This window comes from Micromesistius poutassou, assembly GCF_964030765.1.
Source record: "Micromesistius poutassou genome assembly, chromosome: 5".
NCBI classification, from domain to species: Eukaryota; Metazoa; Chordata; class Actinopteri; order Gadiformes; family Gadidae; genus Micromesistius; species Micromesistius poutassou.
The window spans coordinates 21,769,646-21,795,031 of NC_140275.1; the positions used below are offsets into that span (position 1 = coordinate 21,769,646).

The 25,386-nt window shown below is 47.0% G+C and overlaps 4 protein-coding genes across 5 annotated transcripts; 1 reads left to right on the forward strand and 3 right to left on the reverse strand.

Moving 5' to 3' along the window:
- Position 1: 1 nt before the first annotated feature.
- Positions 2-11,744, forward strand: chek2 (checkpoint kinase 2). 2 transcript variants are annotated; one of them, XM_084468431.1, is made up of 15 exons: positions 2-111; positions 612-891; positions 1,738-1,853; positions 2,732-2,864; positions 4,351-4,441; positions 4,548-4,644; positions 5,121-5,174; positions 5,637-5,701; positions 5,778-5,877; positions 6,011-6,097; positions 6,220-6,383; positions 7,425-7,540; positions 11,202-11,287; positions 11,426-11,485; positions 11,623-11,744. In XM_084468431.1, exons 2-15 carry the CDS (start codon positions 618-620, stop codon positions 11,701-11,703), a joined length of 1,524 nt encoding a protein of 507 aa, XP_084324557.1. In that variant the 5' UTR covers positions 2-111; positions 612-617; the 3' UTR covers positions 11,704-11,744. The 2 variants fall into 2 exon arrangements, 1 of the variants encoding a protein (XP_084324557.1); XR_014633484.1 differs by having other exon boundaries at positions 11,202-11,485; positions 11,626-11,725.
- A 36-nt stretch (positions 11,745-11,780) lies between these two features.
- Positions 11,781-14,369, reverse strand: gstt2 (glutathione S-transferase theta 2). The gene is made up of 5 exons (XM_084468437.1): positions 14,149-14,369; positions 13,570-13,657; positions 13,334-13,484; positions 12,979-13,155; positions 11,781-12,414 (listed from the first exon to the last, which is right to left on the reverse strand). The coding sequence occupies exons 1-5, from the start codon at positions 14,273-14,275 to the stop codon at positions 12,268-12,270; spliced, it is 690 nt and encodes a 229-aa protein (XP_084324563.1). The 5' UTR covers positions 14,276-14,369; the 3' UTR covers positions 11,781-12,267.
- Positions 14,370-15,670: 1,301 nt separating this feature from the next.
- Positions 15,671-21,494, reverse strand: LOC311343554 (WD repeat-containing protein 5-like). The gene is made up of 13 exons (XM_084468432.1): positions 21,114-21,494; positions 20,532-20,640; positions 19,040-19,113; positions 18,864-18,953; positions 18,535-18,624; positions 18,226-18,309; positions 18,090-18,145; positions 17,868-17,914; positions 17,654-17,729; positions 17,380-17,413; positions 17,203-17,277; positions 16,852-16,939; positions 15,671-16,548 (listed from the first exon to the last, which is right to left on the reverse strand). Exons 1-13 carry the CDS (start codon positions 21,183-21,185, stop codon positions 16,448-16,450), a joined length of 996 nt encoding a protein of 331 aa, XP_084324558.1. The 5' UTR covers positions 21,186-21,494; the 3' UTR covers positions 15,671-16,447.
- Positions 21,495-21,864: 370 nt separating this feature from the next.
- On the reverse strand, positions 21,865-25,172 carry LOC311343557 (inactive phospholipid phosphatase 7-like). The gene is made up of 4 exons (XM_084468436.1): positions 24,986-25,172; positions 23,790-24,112; positions 23,065-23,246; positions 21,865-22,968 (listed from the first exon to the last, which is right to left on the reverse strand). The coding sequence occupies exons 1-4, from the start codon at positions 25,150-25,152 to the stop codon at positions 22,762-22,764; spliced, it is 879 nt and encodes a 292-aa protein (XP_084324562.1). The 5' UTR covers positions 25,153-25,172; the 3' UTR covers positions 21,865-22,761.
- Between the last annotated feature and the right edge of the window lie 214 nt (positions 25,173-25,386).

Genomic DNA, 25,386 nt, shown 5'->3' on the forward strand with positions numbered 1-25,386 from the left:
GGGAAATCCCACATGTGAGCTGGAGCTGCACAGAGCTGCATCAGCCGTCCACGAGCCTCCCAGTGGAGCTGATTTGATTAAAGCCTCCTCAGAACACACATATCCCGACCTGTAAGTGTGAGCCGGGCGTTATGTCGGTCGGCGCGGTCCGATTTGTATACAAGCGATTGAATGTAAACGCTAATTGGGCTAAGGGTCACTAGCGAGCAGTTCTGATTACTAGGAATAACGATGGGTGATTGGTGGATGGGTGGATGGCCTGTTGGAGGGAATGTGTGGACGGAAAGATACAAATGATTTGGAACCTTCTGGTATCCTTGAAACTCGTGACATCTTTGCCTGTTCAGAGTCAAGTGTCCGCCGACAGTTCGCTGCTGCTGCATAACTTCCTGTTGTTTGTGAATCTAATCCCAGTGTTTGAAAATGTACTGCAAATATGTTGTAACAATGCATTTTACCTAAAGGGGCTTAGGGATCCCAGAATGTGCATCACATTTTCATAACACGTTCGGTCTTGAAACCTGGTCATGAAACGACAATGGACATGCATCACAAAACAAGGCCCCCCGGGGCCTCCACTGCAGATAAACTAACTCGAAACTCCTCCTCAGGTCGACATGTCCGGGGATATCTCCAAAGAGGAGGAGAGCCTGTCCAACTCTCAGGCCCCGACACAGTCGCCCCCTACCGCTAGCCAGGCTCAGGCCGGCTCCGGCTCTGGTTCTGGTTCTGGATCCGGTCCCTCCAGCGGGCCGACCTCGGGCAGCCAGTCCTCGGGGACGCTGAGCAGCGTGGAGACCATCCCGGTGCCGCTGGCCTCGGTGCCCGAGGAGCCGGAGCCGCAGCCCTGGGGCCGCCTGCTGCCCATGGAGAGAGGCTTCCGGGCCCTCAGTGAGTAGAACCACTACTAGTAGAACCACTACTAGTAGAACCACTACTGGTAGAACCACTACTAGTAGAACCAGGCATCAGATCAACAGCTTCCCTACGAGCTGGCAGCCGGGCAGCTGCCCGGCTGCCAGCTCGTAGGGAAGCTGTTGATCTGATGCCTGGTCCACCTGACACACCTGGTCCACCTGACACACCTGGTCCACCTGACACACCTGGTCCACCTGGTCCACCTGACACACCTGGTCCACCTGACACACCTGGTCCACCTGACACACCTGGTCCACCTGACACAGCTGGTCCACCTGACACACCTGGTCCACCTGACACACCTGGTCCACCTGACACACCTGGTCCACCTGACACACCTGACACAGCTGGTCCACCTGACACACCGGACACATCCCATGCAATGTGTGGGATTGACTTTGTCTTTAAAGGAGGGTGGCCTGATACTTATGTGTCCGTTCCTGTGTAATGTTTCTGTCATTCCAGACCTGTCTGAAATCTGTTCACTAATGATATCTCACTCACTACATGTTGACATTCACTGAACAACTCGTGTATAAAGGGTCTATTGAGATGCTGATCCATAACATGCACATGTCATTGCAAAGCTATGATGAAGGGATACTTAAAAAAAACACACAGCATGTGTTTTTTGGTAAAGCAATTGATCCGGGACAGCAATACCAAATTCCCTCTAGTGGTCCCACTCCCAGCACACTGGTAAACACTGGTGATCTCAGTAAACCCGCAATCTGGCCTCTGCAAAAAGCACAAAGTAGGGTTGACACGAAGCTACCTTTTTGCGCTGTTTGCACATGCAACTGTGCGCATCTGTTCCAGATTGTGTGGAGGATGCGTACTTGTTTGGGCGGGACTCCAAATGTGACTATGTGATCGGCGACCCACGGCTCCAAGCATTCCGCATCTACAGCAAGAAGCACTTCCGCATCTTCAGGGTACTCCTTACTGCTGCACACAGTCATCACACAGCCAGGGGCTCCATGGCTACCCTGTCTCACAACCATCATAGTCTGTCTCACAACAACCCTCGTCTGTCTCACAACCACCCTTGTCTGTCTCACAACAACCCTCCTCTGTCTCACAACAACCATATTCTGTCTCACAACCACCCTCTGTCTCACAACAACCCTCTTTCTCACAAACATACTGTCTCACAAGCTTGGTCTGTCTCACAACCACCGTAGTCTGTCTTACAACAACCATTGATGTCAAGCCTTGGCCTGTCTCACAACAACCATAATCCATCATACAAAAACATAGTCTGTCTCAAAACCAACACAACCCGTCTGTCTCTCAACTCTACCGGTCTCATTCCCCTTAGGCGTGATCACCTCTCTAGAAACCCTATGTGTCCACACAGGACTTGTTCCAAAAAGCTGGACTTTTTAAAGTTAGCTGTACATGTTGAATCATACATTTGCAGACATTCCAGAAATAGAGATTTAAGTTAAAAATTTGGTTCAGAGACCACGACCGCGCATTCTCTGAAGTGAACCTGATACAGCTATTTTAGCGGTCCACTGGGTGGGTTAAATACTCATTTGTTTTGCCACATCAATCTCCACTTTATAATTGTTTCTGGTTTACTTGGGTTATTCACCACAGTCTATATTTATTATGTCATTGATCATAACATCAAGGAAACTCTTGGTCCCGTTCTTATAATTCTGGATGTGTCTCGTCTCGCCCGTCCATATATTCTTTAATAGAACCATGTACGATGTTCTTGGAGGTCCAGTGATTGACGTCATCACGCCTGCAGCGCGGTCACCTTCTGTCTGTCTCTCTTTGCATGCATCGCTCTCTCCTCTAGGAGGGGGGGAACTTCCTGGTGGAGGACCTGAGTAATAACGGGACCTTTGTGGACGGGACGCTGGTGGGGAAGGGCAAGAAGCACCCGCTGGTCAACAACTCTGTGGTGTCTCTGGCGGAGGAGCGCAACCGCGGTGCGTGACGCTCCCGGAGAGCCTCATCAATATTATTATTATTATTATTATGGTTACTGGTGTTATCAGTGGCTGTCTTCAATTCTTTCTGTGTCACTCCGTCAGGATAGGAGCGAGTAATGAGTGAGTCTACAACTAGTCTCTCCGGAGAGACCGGAGAGAGAGACAGTGATAGGCAGACGGTTGTGCCAAGCCCACACCAAGGACTTTTAAATCTCACGCAATCCCATCCGAGGAGAGCAGTTTAAATCTAGCACAGACTAGCTGAAAGGTAAGGTTAAGGTAGGACCTAACCCTAACTACCCAGGGGTCTCTAAGATAATACCAAGAGCTCTAAGATGATAATAACCGTGTCTTGGATCACCTCAGATCAGAGGAACGTTCCAGGCAACAGAACCAGGATGTTTTCTTAACCTTTCACAGATTACACCAGCAGTGGAACATTTCTCTTGAGGTCGTCTTTGACAACAGAATTGAATCGGAAGTCCTGTAGTGTAAGAAAGAAGGTTAATAAAGCTTTATATATAGCACACTATTTAAAAGAGTGTTACAAAGTGAATCACATACAGGCCAAAAAATGTGAGCTACAGTGTTTAAGAGGACCTGCAGGGAGTTAGGAGCGACGTATGACGTAACATATGAATCCCCATTCAAAGGCTTACGGGCATTAGGGGCTTCTGGTTAGGGCTGCTGAATGTAGTGGAGAGAGAAGGGGATGATTGGACCTGCCCACTATCAATCATGGCAACAAAAACAATTTGAGCCGCTTTAACAGTCATTAGATGGTGAGGTGGGCATGGCGTGAAGAGAGGGATTCACAAGCTGGTTAATGCTATGCAACAGGAGGCTGGGCCATTGTTCCTCATCCTCATCCTCATCCGCTTATCCGGGGTCGGGTCGCGGGGGCAGCAGCTCAAGCAGGGGGCCCCAGACTTCCCTTTCCCGGGCCACATTGACCAGCTCTGACGGGGGGATCCCGAGGCGTTCCCAGGCCAGTGTTGAGATATAATCTCTCCACCTAGTCCTGGGTCTTCCCCGGGGTCTCCTCCCCACTGGTCGTGCCTGGAACACCTCCCAAGGGAGGCGTCCAGTGGGCATCCTCACCAGATGCCCGAACCACCTCAACTGACTCCTTTCTAAGCAAAGGAGCAGCGGCTCTAATCCGGGAGGAGGAGGGCCATTGTTTATTACTGTTAATCATGCTGAGTGAGCTTGGCATTAGTCCGTCTATAACTGTCTCTGTATCTCTGTCTATATAACCGTCTCTCATGTACCGCCTGTCTATAACTGTCTCTCTATCTCTGTCTCAATTCTCTGTCTCAATGCAACTCTGTCTCTCTGTCTGTCTGTCTCTTTAACAGCCTGTCTTTCTATAACTGTCTCTCTCTCTGTCTGTCTATAACTGTAACTGTTCTGTAACTGTTCTATAACTGTCTCTCTCTCTGTCTGTCTGTGTCATTTACGGTCTCTCCATATGTCTCTGCAGTCTTTGTGTTTATGGACCTTGTGAGCGACGACCAGACCAGCTTCCCCAAAGAGTTTCAGGAGAAGTACCTGGTGTCCAGGGGCATCGGAACGTACGTCTAATCCGTCTCAGCATCGCCGCTTGTCTCGGTCGGTTCTACCCTTCATAACGCCTGGATTTGACTGCCTGTTTTGGTCTGTTTTTTATTGTTTTCCCAGGGGCGTGTGTGGCGAGGTGAAGCTGGCTTTTGAGAGGGCCACTTGTAAAAAGGTGGCGGTCAAAATCATCAACAAGAAGAACTTCCCTTCTGTAGGGGTGAGTGAGCCGTCGGCGTGGATGCTGTTCCTGTACCCCTGCACCTTATTACACTAAGCCCCGTGTCAGATCCTCATACCAGCGCGGATCGCTATGGACAAAACTTCCCTTAAAGTCGCCTTGTCAGTTGTTAAACTATAGAGAGCCTTAGCCCCTCCCCTTCTGCTGTTCCCCATATTCTTATTCCGGAGAACGTATGCACGGTCCTCAGCGGTGGGAGACAAATCATTTTGAATCCTGTTTGAATATTGCCGTGAATAACACATGCGTGTATATTTCAGACATAACTTAAATAGTAAATCAAGAAGGTAGCACCTGTTTCTTAACACTGCAGTGGTTTCACTTTTCACAACAAGCTCCGCCCCTCTTTTCACCGCCACGTTAACTCACAAAGACATGAGTACGTCTGGAGTTCTGCCGTTGTCTTCCGGCTCTCCATAGGCTGAGCAGTCATGATGCGTTGTGTTTGTGCTCAGACGGCCACCAGGAACGCAGAGAGGGAGATCGAGATCCTGCGGCGGATAGACCATGTGAGTGGGCTGCAGGGGGGGGGTGGGCCGGGGAAGAGGCCTGGGCTCAGGGCTACCTGATGCTCAGTGGTTTGCGTGGCAAGCTTTTAGTATTCATTTGCTGGGTACGGAGCAAAAGGTTATGAAGTGTCAGGAGACACTTCATTGACTGACACTGCCGACAAAACTCTGTTACAAAATAAATGATTTGTTTGTAATTCGTGTGTGATGTTTGAAATATCCAGGGATTTGCGTACCTCAGCCAGAATCCACTTGACATGTTCAAATGCTAAAAGCACAATTTCACAAGTATAATCATTTTTGACCTAGCAAGGCACACAGAGTCATGATTAATCTTTCATTTCTCATTTAGAATAGGATTCTCAAGTCTTTGATCACCAAGTGAATCCACCTGCTATGTGTAAAGCGAGACGTGTGGCCCCAGACACTCGCCTTGTAACTCGCTTTGTTCTCCTTGTCTAGCCGTGTCTGATCAAAACAGAGGACTTCTACCAGACGGAGGACACGTATTACATCGTTCTGGAGCTGTAAGTCAACAACCGCCTCAAGCCTTTCAACCCACCCTGAGGAGCTCTCTTGATTGGACGTGTGTCTGTCCGTCAGGATGGAGGGCGGCGAGCTGTTCAACCGGGTGAAGGCGGGACACGGCCTGGACGAGGCTGTGGCTAAACTCTACTTCTACCAGATGCTGATGGCAGTGGAGGTGAGACGACTGGTTCACAGCCACGCTGGGGGGTCGGAGGTCGCCCTGTCTGTTGGCTCTCAGCTCTGGTTTTGGTACCAAACACAAAGGTGTGTGTGTGTGTGTGTGTGTGTGTGTGAGTGTGTGTGTGTAGTACCTCCACAGGAATGGAATCATCCACAGAGATCTGAAACCCGAGAATATTCTATTGGCTTCTCAGGCAAAGACCTGTCTCATTAAGGTACACACATCCGGCACACACATCCGACTAGGCCTCACACACACACACATCGGTCTCACCAAGGCACATGCACAATAAGGTACGTGCACTCCAGCGTTTCAAACACAATGAGTGCGGCCCAGGTCACAGATTTCAACCAGTCCAAGATTCTGGAGGGGGAGACGTTGTCCCGGACGCTGTGTGGGACCCCGTCCTACCTGGCCCCGGAGGTGTTCACCCACGCTGCCACCACGGGCTACGGGCCTGCCGTCGACGCCTGGAGCCTGGGGGTCCTGCTGTTCGTTTGGTGAGCTCTTCGCCCACCACCCTGCACTCAATGCTGCCTCCCCGTCGTCGGTGGACACGCTCGCTTCAGTGTGGCTCGGCTGTCTCTTCAGTCTCTCTCTCTTCAGTCTCTCTCTCTTCAGTCTCTTTCTCTTCAGTCTCTTTCTCTTCAGTCTCTCTCTCTTCAGTCTCTCTCTCTTCAGTCTCTCTCTCTTCAGTCTCTCTCTCTTCAGTCTCTCTCTCTTCAGTCTCTCTCTCTTCAGTCTCTCTCTCTTCAGTCTCTTTCTCTTCAGTCTCTTTCTCTTCAGTCTCTCTCTCTTCAGTCTCTTTCTCTTCAGTCTCTCTCTCTTCAGTCTCTTTCTCTTCAGTCTCTCTCTCTTCAGTCTCTCTCTCTTCAGTCTCTCTCTCTTCAGTCTCTCTCTCTTCAGTCTCTCTCTCTTCAGTCTCTCTCTCTTCAGTCTCTTTCTCTTCAGTCTCTCTCTCTTCAGTCTCTTTCTCTTCAGTCTCTCTCTCTTCAGTCTCTCTCTCTTCAGTCTCTTTCTCTTCAGTCTCTCTCTCTTCAGTCTCTTTCTCTTCAGTCTCTTTCTCTTCAGTCTCTCTCTCTTCAGTCTCTTTCTCTTCAGTCTCTCTCTCTTCAGTCTCTTTCTCTTCAGTCTCTTTCTCTTCAGTCTCTCTCTCTTCAGTCTCTTTCTCTTCAGTCTCTCTCTCTTCAGTCTCTTTCTCTTCAGTCTCTTTCTCTTCAGTCTCTTTCTCTTCAGTCTCTCTCTCTTCCATGTTGGCCTCATGCGGAGGATTTTATTGAATTACAAAAATGTGATGGGATGATTTGATCTTTATTAATCCCGGAGAGGGAATTAGTGCGTCACAGCAGACAGAAATAGCACAGTCATGTCAATTAAAGAGTTCGACTTTTTTGTTGAATTAAGAACCACAAACAATACACAAAGTATGGCCCGCTTAATGCGGAGTTTGAATGTGACTATTAGGAAGAAATTGTCATCATTGACGGTGTGTGCCTTATTATTAAACTGTGTGGAGCTCATGATCCCGGGCCTCCCTCTAGTCTCGGGGGCTACGCTCCGTTCTACGAGCACCCGTCCCGCCCCTCGGTGCAGGAGCAGATCATCCAGGGGGAGTTCACCATGCTGCCCGCTAAATGGAAAGGGATCTCTGACCAAGGTATCCTCTCAACCACTATACACTATATACACACACCCCAAACACTATATACACCCCCCCCCAAACACTATATACACACACCCCAAACACTATATACACCCCCCCCCCCCAAACACTATATACACACACCCCCCCCCAAACACTATATACACACACCCCAAAGACTATATACACCCCCCCCCCCCCAAACACTATATACACACACCCCAAAGACTATATACACCCCCCCCCCCAAACACTATATACACACACCCCAAACACTATATACACCCCCCCCCAAACACTATATACACACACCCCAAAGACTATATACACACACCCCAAACACTATATACACCCCCCCCCCCAAACACTATATAAACACACCCCAAAGACTATATACACCCCCCCCCAAACACTATATACACACACCCCAAACACTATATACACCCCCCCCCCCAAACACTATATACACACACCCCAAAGACTATATACACCCCCCCCCAAACACTATATACACACACCCCAAACACTATATACACCCCCCCCCCCAAACACTATATAAACACACCCCAAAGACTATATACACCCCCCCCCCCAAACACTATATACACACACCCCAAACACTATATACACACACCCCAAAGACTATATACACACACCCCAAAGACTATATACACCCCCCCCCCCCCAAACACTATATACACACACCCCAAAGACTATATACACCCCCCCCCAAACACTATATACACACACCCCAAAGACTATATACACACACCCCAAAGACTATATACACCCCCCCCCCCAAACACTATATAAACACACCCCAAAGACTATATACACCCCCCCCCCCCCAAACACTATATACACACACCCCAAAGACTATACACACACACCCCAAACACTATATACACCCCCCCCCAAACACTATATACACACACCCCAAAGACTATATACACACACCCCAAAGACTATATACACCCCCCCCCCCCCAAACACTATATACACACACCCCAAAGACTATATACACCCCCCCCCAAACACTATATACACACACCCCAAAGACTATATACACACACCCCAAAGACTATATACACCCCCCCCCCCAAACACTATATACACACACCCCAAAGACTATATACACCCCCCCCCCCAAACACTATATACACACACCCCAAAGACTATACACACACACCCCAAACACTATATACACCCCCCCCCAAACACTATATACACACACACCCCAAAGACTATATACACACCCCAAAGACTATATACACCCCCCCCCAAACACTATATACACACACACCCCAAAGACTATATACACCCCCCCCCAAACACTATATACACACACCCCAAAGACTATACACACCCCCCCCCAAACACTATATACACACACCCCAAAGACTATATAAACACACCCCAAAGACTATATACACCCCCCCCCAAACACTATATAAACACACCCCAAAGACTATATAAACACACCCCAAAGACTATACACACCCCCCCCCAAACACTATACACTATATAAACACACCCCAAAGACTATATACACCCCCCCCCAAACACTATATACACACACACCCCAAAGACTATATACACCCCCCCCCAAACACTATATAAACACACCCCAAAGACTATATACACCCCCCCCCAAACACTATATAAACACACCCCAAAGACTATATACACCCCCCCCCAAACACTATATAAACACACCCCAAAGACTATATAAACACACCCCAAAGACTATATACACCCCCCCCCAAACACTATATACACACACACCCCAAAGACTATATACACCCCCCCCCAAACACTATATACACACACCCCAAAGACTATATACACCCCCCCCCAAACACTATATACACACACACCCCAAAGACTATATACACCCCCCCCCCCCCCAAACACTATATACACACACCCCAAAGACTATATACACCCCCCCCCAAACACTATATACACACACCCCAAAGACTATATACACCCCCCCCCAAACACTATATACACACACACCCCAAACACTATATACACCCCCCCCCAAACACTATATACACACACCCCAAAGACTATACACACACACCCCAAACACTATACACACACACCCCAAAGACTATACACACACACCCCAAACACTATATACACACACACCCCAAAGACTATACACACACACCCCAAAGACTATACACACACACCCCAAACACTATACACACACACCCCAAACACTATACACACACACCCCAAACACTATACACACACACCCCAAACACTATATACACACACCAAAACACTATACAACATCTACACACACCCTAAAGTCTATATACTATTAGTATATCGTTTTTAGGGTGTGTGTAGTTAGTATAATATACTAACTACACACACTATTATACTAACTGTGTAGTCAGTATAATATACTAACTTCACACACCCCAAAGACTATACACTATCTACACATAACCCAAAGACTATACACTATCTACACATAACCCAAAGACTACACACTATCTACACACACCAACAAATATATACACACACCCTAAAGACTACACACTATCTACACACACCCCAATGACTATATACACACACCCTAAAGACTAGACACTATCTACACACACCCTAAAGACTAGACACTATCTACACACACCCTAAAGACTACACACTATCTACACACTCCCAAAAGACTATATACTAACTACACACACCCCAATGACTATATACACACACCCTAAAGACTACACACTATCTACACACACCCTAAAGACTAGACACTATCTACACACACCCTAAAGACTACACACTATCTACACACACCCTAAAGACTATATACTAACTACACACACCCCAAAGCCAATAAACTGCCATGGAGGGACTTCTAATCGGTGGGCTTATTTATAATGCGAGCAATACACGCCACGCGATAGATATCCTGCAGTTAATTAGTGTCTGGATTCCCATTGTTCCATAAATAGTGTAACAGGGAGTGAGGGAACCAGTTAGCCCTATTGATTCATATTGCTTTTATGGTTTCCAATCTGAACCCCATTGCATACGGAGGTTCAGAGCATCAAGATCCACCTTAAGTACAATCCGTGTTCTCCTCTGCAGTTGGTTGATGAACCCTCGTTATGATCTGTTCTACAGACCCTGTCCATCGGCGCTAGCTACATCCAGATCTAAACACACGTGTAGTTTGTCTTCTAAATGTAGAATAAAGCCAGTGTTCACAGCCTTCAAGCAAATGTCCGATCTTTTTGACGAGCTTGTGTCACAAAAGGCGCCAAGTAAGGATTAAGCACAGGCAAGCTGCACGACATATTCAGAGCGGCAAGCGTTGATGTAGATATTCAGTCACATGGTTTGGAGCCAGACATTCTCGTTGGATGTAGAACTACGCATTTCTCCGCCTCCATTTCTCCACAGAGCGTTGCTCTGTTTTCCTGTAACATTATGATTTGTCTTTGGCTATGTATCAAGATCGAAAAAAGGACAAGGACACATGGAGGTCGATTTAAAAGATTTACGTGTATCCTCCTCTTGGGGTTACAAGCATAGTTAATCTCCATTGAATTAATTAACCCCTGAATTTCACACTTAAAGGGGGCTGTGTGACTTTAAAGCCAGCTGTACTGGTGGTGTGCAAGCGTCATTAAAACGGCACTGTGTGTTCCAGCCAAGGACATGGTGAGGAAGTTGTTGGTGGTCGATCCCTCCCTCCGGCTGTCAATCACGTCAGCTTTACAACATCCATGGCTACAGGTAAAGAACTCTCCCCAAACCATGAGGTTAAGATAGAAGCATTTAAAGGCTAAAACATGTACCGTCATCTAAACAACTCATAAGTCCACTCTGTGTTCAGACATTGTTGTTTAAGTAAGTGACTCGTGTGCTCCTCAGGACCCCGTGATGTTGGCCCTGGCCAATAAATTGATGTACCCTCCACTAGACTCGGACACGGTAACACATACTGGACCCCACATGCATTTAGGTTTCTCTGTTTATGTAGAGCCCCAACCTGACCACGCCGTACGTTTGCTTCTGCCACGCCAGCGGAAAATGAACTGCAGCCAACTGCAGCGTGCTTGTGTGTCCAGCAGGAACTCCCGCGGAACAAGAGGCCGAGAGAGGAAGAGGAGGGTGAAGACAGACTTCCTGCCAAGAGGACCGCACAATAACCTCCAATGTCTTTCCACTGTACAACTGTAGCACATTCCTGTTTTGATTACGAGAGTCTCTGTAAATATGTTTTTATGAATAAACCATTTTTTGTTCACTGGTGAATTGGCTTGTAGTTGGTCTGATTTATATGCTGCTTTTCAAATAATGTGCAAGAAAATCATAAGCATGAAAAAAAATCATGATGTAGCCTGACAATGTGTGATGACACTTTATAATGATCTACGAGGAGACAACTCGACCACGGTATGACGACGGAGAACATAATGGAAGCGTTGGTCAAGGTAAGGTCTCATTAACGACTACATTGACCTTTACAGTCCCATCACTCATTTCATTATAAAGGACGCCTGTAGAGGAGAGTAGGCTGGTCAATTAGTTATGAGACCAGACCACAGCAATCAGTCCCCTGATTAAACAACACCGTATTAAACAACCTTTTAAAGCAAGCAAAGTTTGCATTCCACTTAATTGAATAGAAAACCTAGCAAGAAGAAGGCACTGCGATGTTTGACAGCTCATTTGGAGCTCTCTGTGCTTATCCTGTGTTATGTCAAAGAAGATCAGAGTTTGGATTTAAAGTTGTCACGAAGTTTGTACAACACAGAGTGGGCGTCGTCAAATGATTCCCCAAGCGCTGATTGGACGCGGCTTCTCCATCGCTGCAGCTTTGGGCGGTCGCTCAGCACGTCTCTGTCACCCCCTAGTGGCTGGAAGAGGAAACAGTCAAACAACAATTTAAACTGATTTTAAACCGTTATATATTTTGTGGCAGTATTTATGCTATGCGTCCTTCAATACTTTCAGTGTATATATTTCTTAGCATGGCAATTATTATGTTATTCAAAACTCCAGTGTGCCCCCAAACTAAATGTCAGCCCTCAGTTTGTCCCATGGTGGTATTGAGACTTCTTAGTGGGTAAATAGACCATATTGGTCTATGTCTTTGATTTATTCATCCATTTCTGGTTGTAGCATGATAAAAGTATAGAATGTAAGCAAACAGGAGATATCCCAATGAGGTGTATCTGATATTTGAACTTTGAAACTTTCTTGTCGTTTCTCCCCCAAAATTTACAACAATCTCCAATTGAGTTAGATGGGACTCCATCCTGAGATAAACATCTCAAGAATGGCTAGAATACTAGTCAGTAGGCTGATAGTTGACGGAGTCCTAGTGACCTCAAATATAGAAAACCACTGATGCAAACTAGCTTGGTGTTGCCACGAGACTTGGCAGAAAGACGCTATGGCCTGCGTGTCCGGGCGCCGACCTGCATGAGTTCACAGACAGCCAGGAGGTCGGCCAGAGTGATGTCGTCCCCACACAGGAAGGGCTGCCTCTTGAGGAACATGGACTCCAGCATATCCAGAGTGTCCTTCAGCTCTGCCAGAGCCCTCTCCACTCTGAGACCATCCACAGCAGAACCAGTCATACGCGGGATCAGCACCTGGGTACACAGACCGGACAAACACGCAGGTAGGTACACAGACAAAAAGGGAATAGTGAGCAAGAGAAATAGTTGAACAAATCATGCAAAGTGTGTGTGTGTGTGTGTGTGTGTGTGTGTGTGTGTGTGTGTGTGTGTGTGTGTGTGTGTGTGTGTGTGTGTGTGTGTGTGTGTTTACCTCCATTATAAAGACTTTGGCGGTGTGGGGTCTAGTGTTTGTGTTATGCCAAGAAATGTATTCATCGACTTTAGCTCTCCTTTCTGGTTGGCTTGGATACCAGTGTTCGGGGAGGCTGTACTTGGTCACCAGGTACTTCAAAATGGCAACACTGACACAAAAACATAGTCAAAGAAACAGCCTTTAATCCAGAGTCCAGGGTCAGAGGTCATGGCCACGTTAGGAAGTCTTTGTACCTTTCAGTGAGGACAAAACCGTTGTCCACCAAGACGGGAACCTTCTGCATTGGATTCAAACGGGTGAACTCCGGCGTCTTCTGCTCTCCTGCGAACAAGCAAACATGTGCATACACACCATAGGACACATACAGTGTTGTTATTTGTGCTGGACACAAGTGGCACGACATACCTATATATCCAAGTATAAGCTATTCACATAGACACGATAGTAGTTGTTTGGTTTGATGCCTTGTTAATGATTAAAATGAATTCCTTGTATCAAAGACCAATATTATATAAGTCATGAAGAAAGGGCGAATGTCTTTCAAAATTATGAAAGTTGGACGTCTGCTTGTGAGGGATTGTATTGTGTTGTTTATGTTTATGTTTTAGGTCCATGGTTAAAGGTTGTTTAGTTAGCAGTTTGTGACTGGGAGTTTAAAAGGTGCATCCCCTGCCAAAGTCCACTGCCTTATTCGGTCAAAGGTCACCCCAAGAGAAAGTTCTCGAGGCAGAAATCACAATGAATTCAAAGTACTGACTGGTCATTGTTAGTTGACTAGTTGACCGATGAGTTAGTTGACCGGTTGTGCTCACCCTTCCTCAGCGCTACGGTCCGGACGGTGAACGGCACCTTGTTGAAGCTGAGGAGAATGTGCAGCGCTCGGCAGGGCTGCGACAGCATGTCCAGGTAGACCTCCGGAAACTTACCCCCTCCTGCCATGGTTTCCAATGAGCTCTGTTTGGGAACAGGAATTGTAAATTCAACAACGCATCTGGTCAAAGATCACGCATCCCACAACAAGAAGAACCGATAACCAAACCCTTCTTCTGTTTTTAAAAATGTTTGCAGAAACCTGCACACTACTGCCACCCGCTGGAATGTGGTCTGTCATGAGTTAAATACAAAAAAGTATGAAAAAGTGTAAGTAAGTAGATTAATCAAATATGTTTATAAATGTAAATATTATATTAATTTACATAATAAATACAATTTACATTTTGTACATGCCTACATGAAGGAGGTAACACCTCTTGCTTTCCAAGGGAAGCAAGAGTAGATGGACTGTGAGGCTGTAAGTAATTAATAATAATGACGGTTATACTACTGTTGTACTTATATACGAATGTCTTAACGAGACACACACTGAAGATGTTTGAGCTGAGACTAATGGGACGGGGTTACACACGTCTAAAACTTTTACTCCACAAAGACAAAGATATAATAAAAAAATTAAAAAAAACAATAGGTCATGACTTGTTGTCATTTTTTAAAACTATGCATCCACTTTTATTTGTTGAATGTTGAATAGTGCGCATCTTAGTTGAATAAACGTATTTTTTCTTCTGAGTGTCCACGAGGTGGCGGTAGAACCACACATCCATGGGCAGAACACCTGTGGCGTAGTTAGGGGACTGTATTTTAATTAGCCACGCTTGCTTGATGGCTGGGTTTCCCGTTATGTTTAAATATGAAACAACAGGAAACCCAGCCATTATGAAACAACCGCATCTCATGTAAATATTAAATTACATATGTCTGAAAATGTTTTAGCCTGCGGTGGAAGGTGGACAAGGGTTCAGCGGCCCTGAAGTCAGCGGGGAGCTCGTTACCATGCCTACTGTTCTAGCAGGACCTCTGGGGAGAGACAGTGCAAGGGGTCGAGAGACGCCTCGTTTCCTGTATTGATTTATATCGAAGAAAACAAATTTGCGAAAAAAAAAAGGATGACGTTTATAAATAAATGTATTTCTACAGTGTTGGTTTGAAACCTTTACAGCCCATTTCCAACTTCTGAGCCCCGTCTCCCATCCGACTTTATATCTAACCGGATATGTACCAGGTTTGGTCTAAGTTCAGCTCAGGGAATGCGTCGCCATGGTAACTGAACTGAGTAGCTTGGTATTTGAAAGCGAAAATTCTGCCTTTCCCTGACTTTTGATTTTAACATATCCGGATGACCTGAAATCGAGCTATTGAAACAGGTCCCCTAGTAGTTAAATACGATTATAAATTAATATACATTGTCTACTCTGCGCCCAACGCCATGCCAAGGATCTCGTGTTTTTCTCAATGTTTACCTGTAAACAAACCACACCATTGTCTTGTAGGCAAAAACAGCACTATTTATTTACAAGGAAATAAATGACAACAAAAGAAGTCCATACAATATTAGATTATTTTTCTAGATCAGCTGTCTTCATCCACGCTAAGGTCGGATGGTGTTGGCGGTGGCCATTTGTGGTCATGGGTTTTGGAAAAACAGAACGTTCCAGTGGACTTCTCGGGCTGGATATAAACCGCAGTATTCCGTTAGATTAACAAACACACTATCTGAAGGCATGACAGCAGTGTCATAAGAGCGGAGACAAAAGAAGAGAGAACTCAATTATTTAGACCTCAAAAACTACTGATTAAAATGAAGGAGCTGAAGAAAACAGGTGGTGTTAACATGAGGAACCGGTCCGTGGGAGGACCGGTACACGAGCGCACAGTGAGTGATGTGAAGACCGGGTGCTGGGTGAGTGGAGAGGCTCCGACGGGTCCAGATAAATGCAGCCTTTAACAGAAACCAACCCACACCCAAGATACATTCGGGACAAAGCTGTACACTCCTGAAGTGTGTGTAGAACATCATCTGGTCCGCCGTGATAACCCAGCCAGGAGATTCTTCTTCCAAAGTACATTCTCTGACAGCCATCTATGTACAGCAGCTAGTCGGCCCGATAGTCAGTCAGTCAAGTGCTCAATTCTTCTTCAAGTCCTCCCTACAGCAAATCAATCAATCCAGCTGTCAGTCAAACAGTTCAGTCCGCGGTAAATCGGTGTAATGGTCAGTTAATCAAACAGTCCAGCCGTCAGTCCGTCAGACGTCAGGTCGACTGCTGAGCGACTCTAAATGTCGCTTCTCCACAGTTTGATGGTCTTGTCGTTCTCCAGAGCTGCCGAGGCGATGATGTTCTCCGTGGGGTGACACGCCGTGGAGATTACCACGTCTGAGAACACACAGGGACAGAGGGGGAGGGACAGAGGGGGAGGGACAGAGGGTGAGGGACAGAGGGGGAGGGACAGAGGGGGAGGGACAGAGGGGGAGGGACAGAGGGGGAGGGACAGAGGGGGAGGGACAGAGGGTGAGGGACAGAGGGGGAGGGACAGAGGGGGAGGGACAGAGGGTGAGACGCAGAGGGGGAGGGACAGAGGGTGAGGGACAGAGGGTGAGACGCAGAGGGTGAGACACGGGGGGCCTGTGTGTAGCAGCAGCGAGGAGGAGAGCAGGCTGGGTGGTGGCGGGGTCCTACCTGTGTGTCCCTGTAGTTTCTGGACTATCTCCTTGGTCTGCAGGTTCCAGATGTACACCATGCTGTCCTCGGACCCCGACACGATCCACTACAACACAGGGTCAACGGGTTCACGCCTGGCCAGGGACTCTGGACGGCCTTAAGCACAGTGAGCCCTTGATCTGACACCAGCAGCTCGGAGGACTGCTCGTCTCCCAGCAGGAAGGTTTTAACAGGTGGCTGAACGGGAGTCTTCACGTCACACACATCCCTGAACTTCACTACACTCATTTACAATTCCTCAAACAAGGTTTCACAGGAACTTGATCTTATTGTTTTCTCTCTTACACAAACACCGACACATATACACACCTTGCCGCCGGTGACGGAGAAGTTGGCGAAGACACAATACTTCTCATTCTTGTGTCCTGTGTACGTCTTTAGACACTAGTGGAACACAAGAGGAAGTTAGTACTTATAGGAGCAGCACGGTTCAGATAACACACACAAAAACAGGGAGACATGACGAAATGCAGAGACAGACCGTACCTTGCCCTTGCTGTAGTCCCAAAGCTTCAATGTGCTGTGAAACACAACAGAGTATCAGACAGCTGTAGGCCTGCTCACATCAAAACTCACCTCCTAGCTAGCAACCAAAAACCAACTCATTAGACTCAGAAATCATTAGAAAGGTGCGATATGCAAGATTTGGCTCCAACTCTGAGCAACGTGGAAAAATCTCATGTTACTTTCTTTGGATAATTTTTTGATAAGACATATGCCACTTTCCATAATTGAGGCAAATTTATGTTTTAATACTGACTTGTCAAGAGTAGCAGCCAGGATGTATTTCCCATTGGGAGAAAACTTGACAAACGAAACCGGAGGGTTGTCATCGTCTAGAGGAAACAGCACAACGGTTGCCAGATCTATAAACTAGACATCTAGGTCACGTTACAGTCCATTAAAAATCCTCTTTACGTCATGTCAAAGCATATATGTGTCATGTCTGTATAGCATACATCCCCACCACTCACCAATCAGTGTCTTCAAGCACTGTCCTGAAGCCGTGTCCCAGATACGGCTAGAAACAGACAGTTGGTTTAGAAGGGTTAAGGTTGAATCAAGATGTTTTTATGGAAGGCTACCTTTATTACTATTAGAGGAATACTCATTTTGATAGCCTACGAAGCAGTCAATTCAGCAGTCAGAATGTGTGTGTGCCCATGGTGTGTAGGTGTGTCAGTAAATAAACGTACCAAAGACCATCATAGCTGCTAGAAACGATGAGTGAACCATCTCTGTTGAAGTGGACCTGGAGACCGACACACATCCTTAACAGAGTACTACACACAGCATACACGCATCGCTTGAGCGGTCAGTGGGCAGACTTACAGCTGAGACGGGGTCAGAATGCGCCGGAAGAGTCTTCAGACATTTCCCCGTCTTCACGTCCCAGATACGAACACTCTCGTCAAACTACAAGCACACACACAAAGACGGCGAGGCAAGATGGATCGTTTAGACTTCTCCTCAACAGGACATGGGCTTTAAGAGGCCATGTTTATAAGGTTGCGTTTTGGATTAACATGTTTATAGGGTTGGCTTTAAGAGTACATGTTGATTAGGTGTCGTTTATGATGACAGGTTTGCGGGGGGTTTGGTGACAGGTTAATGAGTACAGTTTAGTAGATTTTAACTTACCGAACCGGAAACAACCAGGTTGGACTGTGGGTTGAAGTTGCAGCAGAAGACATAGTTACTGTGTCCCTTTAACGTCTTCAGACACTTTCCCTGGAAACACGGGCAAACAGACACACTTTAAATGTAAAGATGTAAACTAGCGAGAGTTTTAGCTCAAAGAACAGGAGGCCATCCCAAATGTCACACGCGTGAGTGAGTGTCTAGAATGAATTAATGTCTGCGTGCATTTACTCGAGTTTAGATTTCATGAATGAATATGCTGTGTGTGTTGGGTGCTTCGAGATCTCGCTGAGTGTATGCTGTGTGTACTTTGTGTGCGTGTGTCTTACAGAGCAGTTGTCCCAGATTTTGAGTGTTTTGTCGTCCGAGGCGGAGACCAGCAGGTTGGAGTCGGACGACCAGGACACATCAGAGATACCCTAAACACACATTAAGACTCACGTTAAGTCTCATTAGGACACCTGGCCAGGAACAGGGCCGGTGTGCTGCTAATCGGACTCTTTACCAGTTTATGACCGACGATGGACTTCTCAAACTTCCCGTCGTACGCTCCCCAGATCTTTATCAGCTTATCCGCCGCTACAAAAAGGGACGTTACCACAGTTAAAGAATCTCTTGAGGATCATCTTTCCAAATTCACTAAAAATTTTGAAAATGGTACAAACGATGTGATGTGATGAAGGAATCTAAATGGGACGCAGGGTTGTCATTGAAATGGCATGTGGATACAGGGTTGTCCTTGAGATGGCATGTGGATACAGGGTTGTCCTTGAGATGGCATGTGGATACAGGGTTGTCCTTGAGATGGCATGTGGATGCAGGGTTGTCAAGTGGCATTTTTCAACAATACTATTCTGGCCCGGCATACGAGGCGTGGCACCCAGGCTCAATTTGCATTGCCATTACGACCAGGCGAGCCGCTTGAAGGTGTGTCTTTAACTGGTCACGAATGTGTCTCGATGGAACAACAACACACACTTTTATTGCTTATTTTCGTTTATGTCATAGCTTCATAAAATGGGATTGATTTGTTTAAGAGACATTAAATATATGTCCGCAATGATTCTGACAATTTAGTTGAGCTTTTTTGCTTCTTTGTTCACACATTGGATAATGTTTCACACATATATGATCATATTCCCTGAGTGCCACACGATGTCCTTGATATTAGGAAAAGGGTAAGTCTAATGTGGTCTAATAGTGTGAAATATGTTCCAATGTTCAGTCTTAAAGGGGACATATACCACCAGGTGTGTGTGATTAGCCATTACAAGCAGTTTTGAAAATGTGCCGCTTCTGACATCACAGGTGGGCGTGTCCACCTAGATGTATGACGGATAGATGAGCAACGTTTGCTACAGTACACTGGGTAGGCTGATCTATACAGCACACATCTAGGTGGACACGCCCACCTGTGATGTCAGAAGCGGCACATTTTCAAAACGACTTGTTATGGCTAATCACACTCACACCTGGTGGTATAATATGTCCCCTTTAAGACTAAGACTAATCCAAAATAAATAATATCCTATAAATGTCCTATTTCTATCCAAACCGTCATTACCCTTTACTTGTAGGAACCAAAAAATTATTTAGAATCAAGCTGTTGAGAACTTTAGGCGTACTCTTTGTGCATGGCGATGCGTCAAGAAACCAAAATGTATTGTATAGGTATATTATATTTACTATATTCCTACAATTCAAGACAACTTCTCACTCCGAACAACAACCAGCTAGACTCGCTTTGGCCCGACCTCGTAGGTGGTCCATATCGGGAGCACCTCAGCGTGTTTAAACTGATTGTGAAACCACAAATCAGCAAAGAAACGCTGAACGTCTCTGCACGGCCAAAAGTGCTAATTGATGTGCTTAGTGATGCGCGCTGTCATGACATGTGATGCAAGGTTGTCATGGATGACATGCCAGGCAGATTGTCCTTGAGCGGACATGTGGTGTGTGGTTGTTGTCATAGTGCAGTCGCTTGAGGAAGGACTTACACGAGCTGGCAAGCCATTCTCCATTGGGGCTGAACTTGACTGAGGAGACCGCCTTGGTGTGTCCGGCCAACGTAAACTTCACAGCATAGTTTGGTTTGGCTGGGTTGGACTGGAAATACAAAGGAATCCTCACATGTCAATCCACACCGAACAATACTGACAGTATTATGACAATCTTAACCGAGGAGCTGTATACTGGAAATTTTATTTTGGAAACAATACACCACAGACATCCAACACATGTACAACATAGGTCATTGTAAACAAACAAACGAAACATGACCACTGACTATTTTACGCGTTTAACTAAGCAAACCCAAGTTGAACCTGACCACTCAGAGAGCCCTGAGCCCACAACGTGTACTCCACGTTGACAAGAGGATGCGTTTTGCAACACCTAGCTAAGTATATCGGATACAACAACAATCACGCTTTGGGACTAGTTCTGAGGCTATCCATGTTGCAGGATGTCAGGATGTGCCTGCCTTCTAAACGGAAGAACACATCAGTGATTGTCCTGCTGTTTGACAGCCCTGTGGCTGGTGACATGTCAGAGTATGCTACCTCGACGAGCTAACGCACCTTACTGCCAGATCCCGACGACGAGCAATGTTTAATGTTGTCAGTCTCCGGCTTCTTCTCTTCTGTCGCCATCGTGTCTCGGCTGACACACCGATGAAGCCGTTCGTAATGTGGCGTTTTGCACGATGTGTTTGTTTTCTTGATCCACCTAGTGGCTGTTCTCACAGAAAGCTAACGATACCCGACAATGTTGCTAACTATGTTAGCAAACAATGCCCCAAGTATTATAGTATTGCACGAATACTATACTTAAGGAGTGTCACCAGATATAGTTTGTAGTTTATGAAGATATTTGACGAATCACCTTATGATGCTCGACTCGTTACGGCTACAGAATGCCCCAGACGTGTGTGGCCCAAACTAGCTAAACACCAGAATGTGCTGCGCAGACACACTGAGCATGCGCAGTGAATGTTTTCGTCATAAGGCAACTGGTGAGGGTCAAAACACAAGCAAAGCCCCCCTCCCTTCGCTTGGATGAATATACGAACGTTCTCTATTGTTGGAGTTGTGTCCATACCAGAAAGTTCTGATCTGAGGTTTATATTTTTATTTTTTGGTTTATATAGCTTTTCTATAAGTTTATTGCGCATTGATATTTATATAACACGTATGTTTGTTTTTGATGGGTAAGCCCTTTATTGAAAAGCTCTAAGTTACCAGTACTACAAACCACTGAACGCAGATTAAAAAAAAAAGGCTTTGTTTTCAGCATGTGTGTATGCAAATCTTAAGTAAAATGGACAATGGCTGAAGGTTGTCTGAATTTTGTTTATTTCAGTCAAATGGAGGCACATGTTTATTCTCTCTCTCTCTCTCTCTCTCTCTCTCTCGCTCTCGCTCTCGCTCTCTCTCTCTCTCTCTCATAAATGTAAACACATTGAAAAGACGTTCCTGAGCCTATGGGAAAGATGCGTTTGTTGTTCTGTGCATTAATTATTCTTGAGGAACTTGTAATCAGGTTATTTCCTGACAACAATATAAATAGTAAATATTTTATTGTGTTGGAAAAAATTAGGAGTTAACCTCTGCCTATCTAAGTACTTAAAAATATCAGAATTTATATTAGGCTTATGCTGCCATCTTTTAAAGCTGCTGTAGGTGAGATGTGAGAATCAACAAGAGAGAGCAGAAGACTGCAGGATTTTGAAGGTTTCTCCAGTTTTGAAGTGGTGGACCTGTCGACTTGTGATTGACAGACAAGGTATTCCCCAAACCAATCAAGGAAGAGATGTCCTGATTGATCATAAATTAGCAAAATGTCGTCACAATTGGCTGATACAAGCGCATTCTACCAGAAACCATTTTATATTCTCACAGAGAACTTCCCTCACTCATAGCTGACAGACAAATTGCGAATTACACTCAAATTATAGCTCTTGAATCAAAACCTACAGCACCTAAGTTCCATTCTTCTGTGACGTTGAAGAGCTACATGCTTTATTTAACTCTGGGAGCTCTACAAAGGCCGTGTTCTGCTTCTACTGGACCTAGATTAACCCAGACCCACTTAGAATCAAACCTTGAGATCACGGCCCTGAACCAGTCTAAAGATGTCTCAAGAAGTCTAAAGCAGAAGCACTGTAGCGTAGACAAAAGCTGTGCAGACCAGGGTGACACCATCTGGTGGGGTGGGTGGGGGGGGGGGCTAAATGAGCGGAGCCCAGTTAAGTGTGCTGATGGAGATGATTGTCTGACAGGTGTCAGAGTCCAGCCACACGTTCTCTACCAGGTAGAGTTGAAGATACCCCAGGATGGCACCGCAGCCCACGTCGAACAGGTGGTGTCTCCCTAGCAGCACGCGGGACACCCCTGCCAGGAAGGCCCAGAGATAGAGCAGGATCCTCAGAGGAACCTGGGGAGCACATCAGGGGGAGGAGGAGGGGGACTCACTACACATGAGACTCACTGGCTCATCCGGCACGCCGTTGAGGAGGACGCGACCACCTACCGCCAGAACCAAGTGGTTCAGGAGGAACCCCGACACCATGACGGCTCGGCTGGCGTGGGCGGCGGGGAATGAGTATGTATCCATGGCGATGTAGTCGAAGAAGCCCGGCTGGTAGCCCCACGGTCCTCTGCGCTTGACCAACTTCTGCAGGCCGCCGACGGTCAGCACGTCCAGCACCAGAGCTGTGAGACAAAAGGTGCATGTGGAGTGTGAGTTCAGTTCTTGCACACCGCTGGGGACTCTTCTATTATCGCCATGCGTGACAGCCTCACTACTCTGAGTTACTGTGTAACAGACACAACGGATGAGAGCTGCACACTGCACACTGCAGACAGTTTAAATAAGAGTGTCTAAGAAGGAAGATGACCTCATTCCGACAAAGGTGCAACTACTTCAGAATGTTCTCTTCCGCTCTGGAGATAAGATACAATAAGATAAGATGAACTTCATTTATCCCACACCCAGGTAATTCAGTTCTTACAGCACTTGTTACATGGACACACACACACACACACACTGACACACACTGACACGCACATACGCGCACATACGCAGATGCATGCACGCACACACGCACGCACGCATGCACGCACACACGCACGCACACACGCAAAGTGTGTGTGTGTGTGTGTGTGTGCGTGCGTGTGTGCGTGCGTGCGTGCGTGCGTGTGTGCGTGCATGCATCTGCGTATGTGCGCGTATGCGCGTGTCAGTGTGTCTCTCACCCAGCAGCAGGTTGACCAGCACTTCCTGTCCAGCCAGTGTGTGGCTGCGGTACAGACTGATGAGCGTTCCCACCACCCAGGGCACAGCGTGGCCGCTGAAGGCCAGCAGGACCACCAGGGAGTTTATGGACAACCAGGCGGCGCGGGGGCCCGCACACACCCCCACCCTCTTGGACAGACAGATGTCAATGGCCAGCAGGGAGTTCAGGGCGATGCCTCCTAGGGACGGGTTGAGCTGCATGCAGTCCTGCTCCGGAGGCTGGGACTCGTTAGCTCCACCCTCCGACCCCCCAGCTCCTGCATCCGGAACATCCTGCCGCGCCCTAGCAGCAGATCAACAAGGAGAGAGGAGAGACCACTATCAGCAGAACAACAAGGAGAGAGGAGAGACCACTAGGAGGAGAACAACAAGGAGAGAGGAGAGACCCCTAGGAGGAGAACAACAAGGAGAGAGGAGAGACCACTAGGAGGAGAATCACAAGGAGAGAGGAGAGACCACTATCAGCAGAACAACAAGGAGAGAGGAGAGACCACTATCAGCAGAACAACAAGGAGAGAGGAGAGACCACTAGGAGGAGAACAACAAGGAGAGAGGAGAGACCACTAGGAGGAGAACAACAAGGAGAGAGGAGAGACCACTAGGAGGAGAACAACAAGGAGAGAGGAGAGACCACTAGGAGGAGAACAACAAGGAGAGAGGAGAGACCACTAGGAGGAGAACAGGGAGAGAGGAGAGACCACAAGGAGCAGAACAGACAGGAGAGTACAGACTCCTCAATAACCTAAATTAACAACTAAAACATGACATTATTTATCTTTTTTCTCTATCTTTCCTTTCTCCCATACAATCATTTACTCCATTCAATCTCTGCTGCTATTTGGTTACTTTTCTATCCACCTGTCTGTCTATCCACCTGCCCCTGCTGTGACCCATCGGGTCATTATTTAATTTTATTCTCTTTGAATTTCCAACTATTTCTCTCCGTTATACAATCCCATCACACACACAGAGTGTGCCCTAGTAGGGTAAGAGCTCTAGCAAAAATGCTGTAACACAAACAGCTCCGGGCCTCTGCCTTGGGAATCATGCCATGCAAACCAGGTCCTACTCCTGTCCTCCGTTCCAAGTTTGGAATCATGAAGCAGGGAGCAGCCGCAGCACCGCGGCGGGCGGCTGGCTGTGGGTTCCTACTGACCTGAAGGCTCCGTTCTCCTGGCTTTGCGGTTGTTTTGGGGAGGTAGCGCGAGGTCGAGCCCTGGGTCGGCTCTCTGGACCAGAGACTCCGGGGGGCTGGTTCAGGGAGAGGAACTCTGGGCGGTTGAGGACATTGTCCCGGGACCGATGACGGGCCGAGGCCGGCATGGTGGTATCAGTGACTGAGAGTGTGAGGGAGAGAGAGAGAGAGAGAGAGAGAGAGAGAGAACGAGAGGAGGGGGGCAGAGAGAGAGCGCATGGGGGTGAGGGAAGAGTTAGGTAGAAGGGGGGGGAAGAGAGACGGAGAGGGAAAAGGCAGAGAGAGAAGGAGGAAGGGGGGGGGGGGGGGGAGAGTCAGAATGTGACTCTGTCAGAGTAGCTGTGTTAAAAATAGACATCATG

Excerpts from the sequence above, each read along its gene's own strand:
- gstt2 (XM_084468437.1), bottom strand. The coding sequence starts at position 14,275 with ATGGCAGGAGGGGGTAAGTTTCCGGAGGTCTACCTGGACATGCTGTCG. Across the intron at positions 13,658-14,148 it reads GACCGTAGCGCTGAGGAAGG|GAGAGCAGAAGACGCCGGAG; the intron begins GTGAGCACAACC and ends GCTTGTTCGCAG. Across the intron at positions 13,156-13,333 it reads CCAAAGTCTTTATAATGGAG|GTGCTGATCCCGCGTATGAC; the intron begins GTAAACACACAC and ends CTGTGTACCCAG.
- LOC311343554 (XM_084468432.1), bottom strand. The coding sequence starts at position 21,185 with ATGGCGACAGAAGAGAAGAAGCCGGAGACTGACAACATTAAACATTGC. Across the intron at positions 19,114-20,531 it reads AGAATGGCTTGCCAGCTCGT|CGGCGGATAAGCTGATAAAG; the intron begins GTAAGTCCTTCC and ends CCCTTTTTGTAG. Across the intron at positions 18,146-18,225 it reads ATTCTGACCCCGTCTCAGCT|GTCCACTTCAACAGAGATGG; the intron begins GTAAGTCTGCCC and ends GTCGGTCTCCAG.
- chek2 (XM_084468431.1), top strand. The coding sequence starts at position 618 with ATGTCCGGGGATATCTCCAAAGAGGAGGAGAGCCTGTCCAACTCTCAG. Across the intron at positions 6,384-7,424 it reads GGGGTCCTGCTGTTCGTTTG|TCTCGGGGGCTACGCTCCGT; the intron begins GTGAGCTCTTCG and ends GCCTCCCTCTAG. Across the intron at positions 11,288-11,425 it reads TACAACATCCATGGCTACAG|GACCCCGTGATGTTGGCCCT; the intron begins GTAAAGAACTCT and ends TGTGCTCCTCAG.
- LOC311343557 (XM_084468436.1), bottom strand. The coding sequence starts at position 25,152 with ATGCCGGCCTCGGCCCGTCATCGGTCCCGGGACAATGTCCTCAACCGC. Across the intron at positions 23,247-23,789 it reads GCTGGTCAACCTGCTGCTGG|CTCTGGTGCTGGACGTGCTG; the intron begins GTGAGAGACACA and ends TTTGTCTCACAG. Across the intron at positions 22,969-23,064 it reads TGAACCACTTGGTTCTGGCG|GTTCCTCTGAGGATCCTGCT; the intron begins GTAGGTGGTCGC and ends TGTGCTCCCCAG.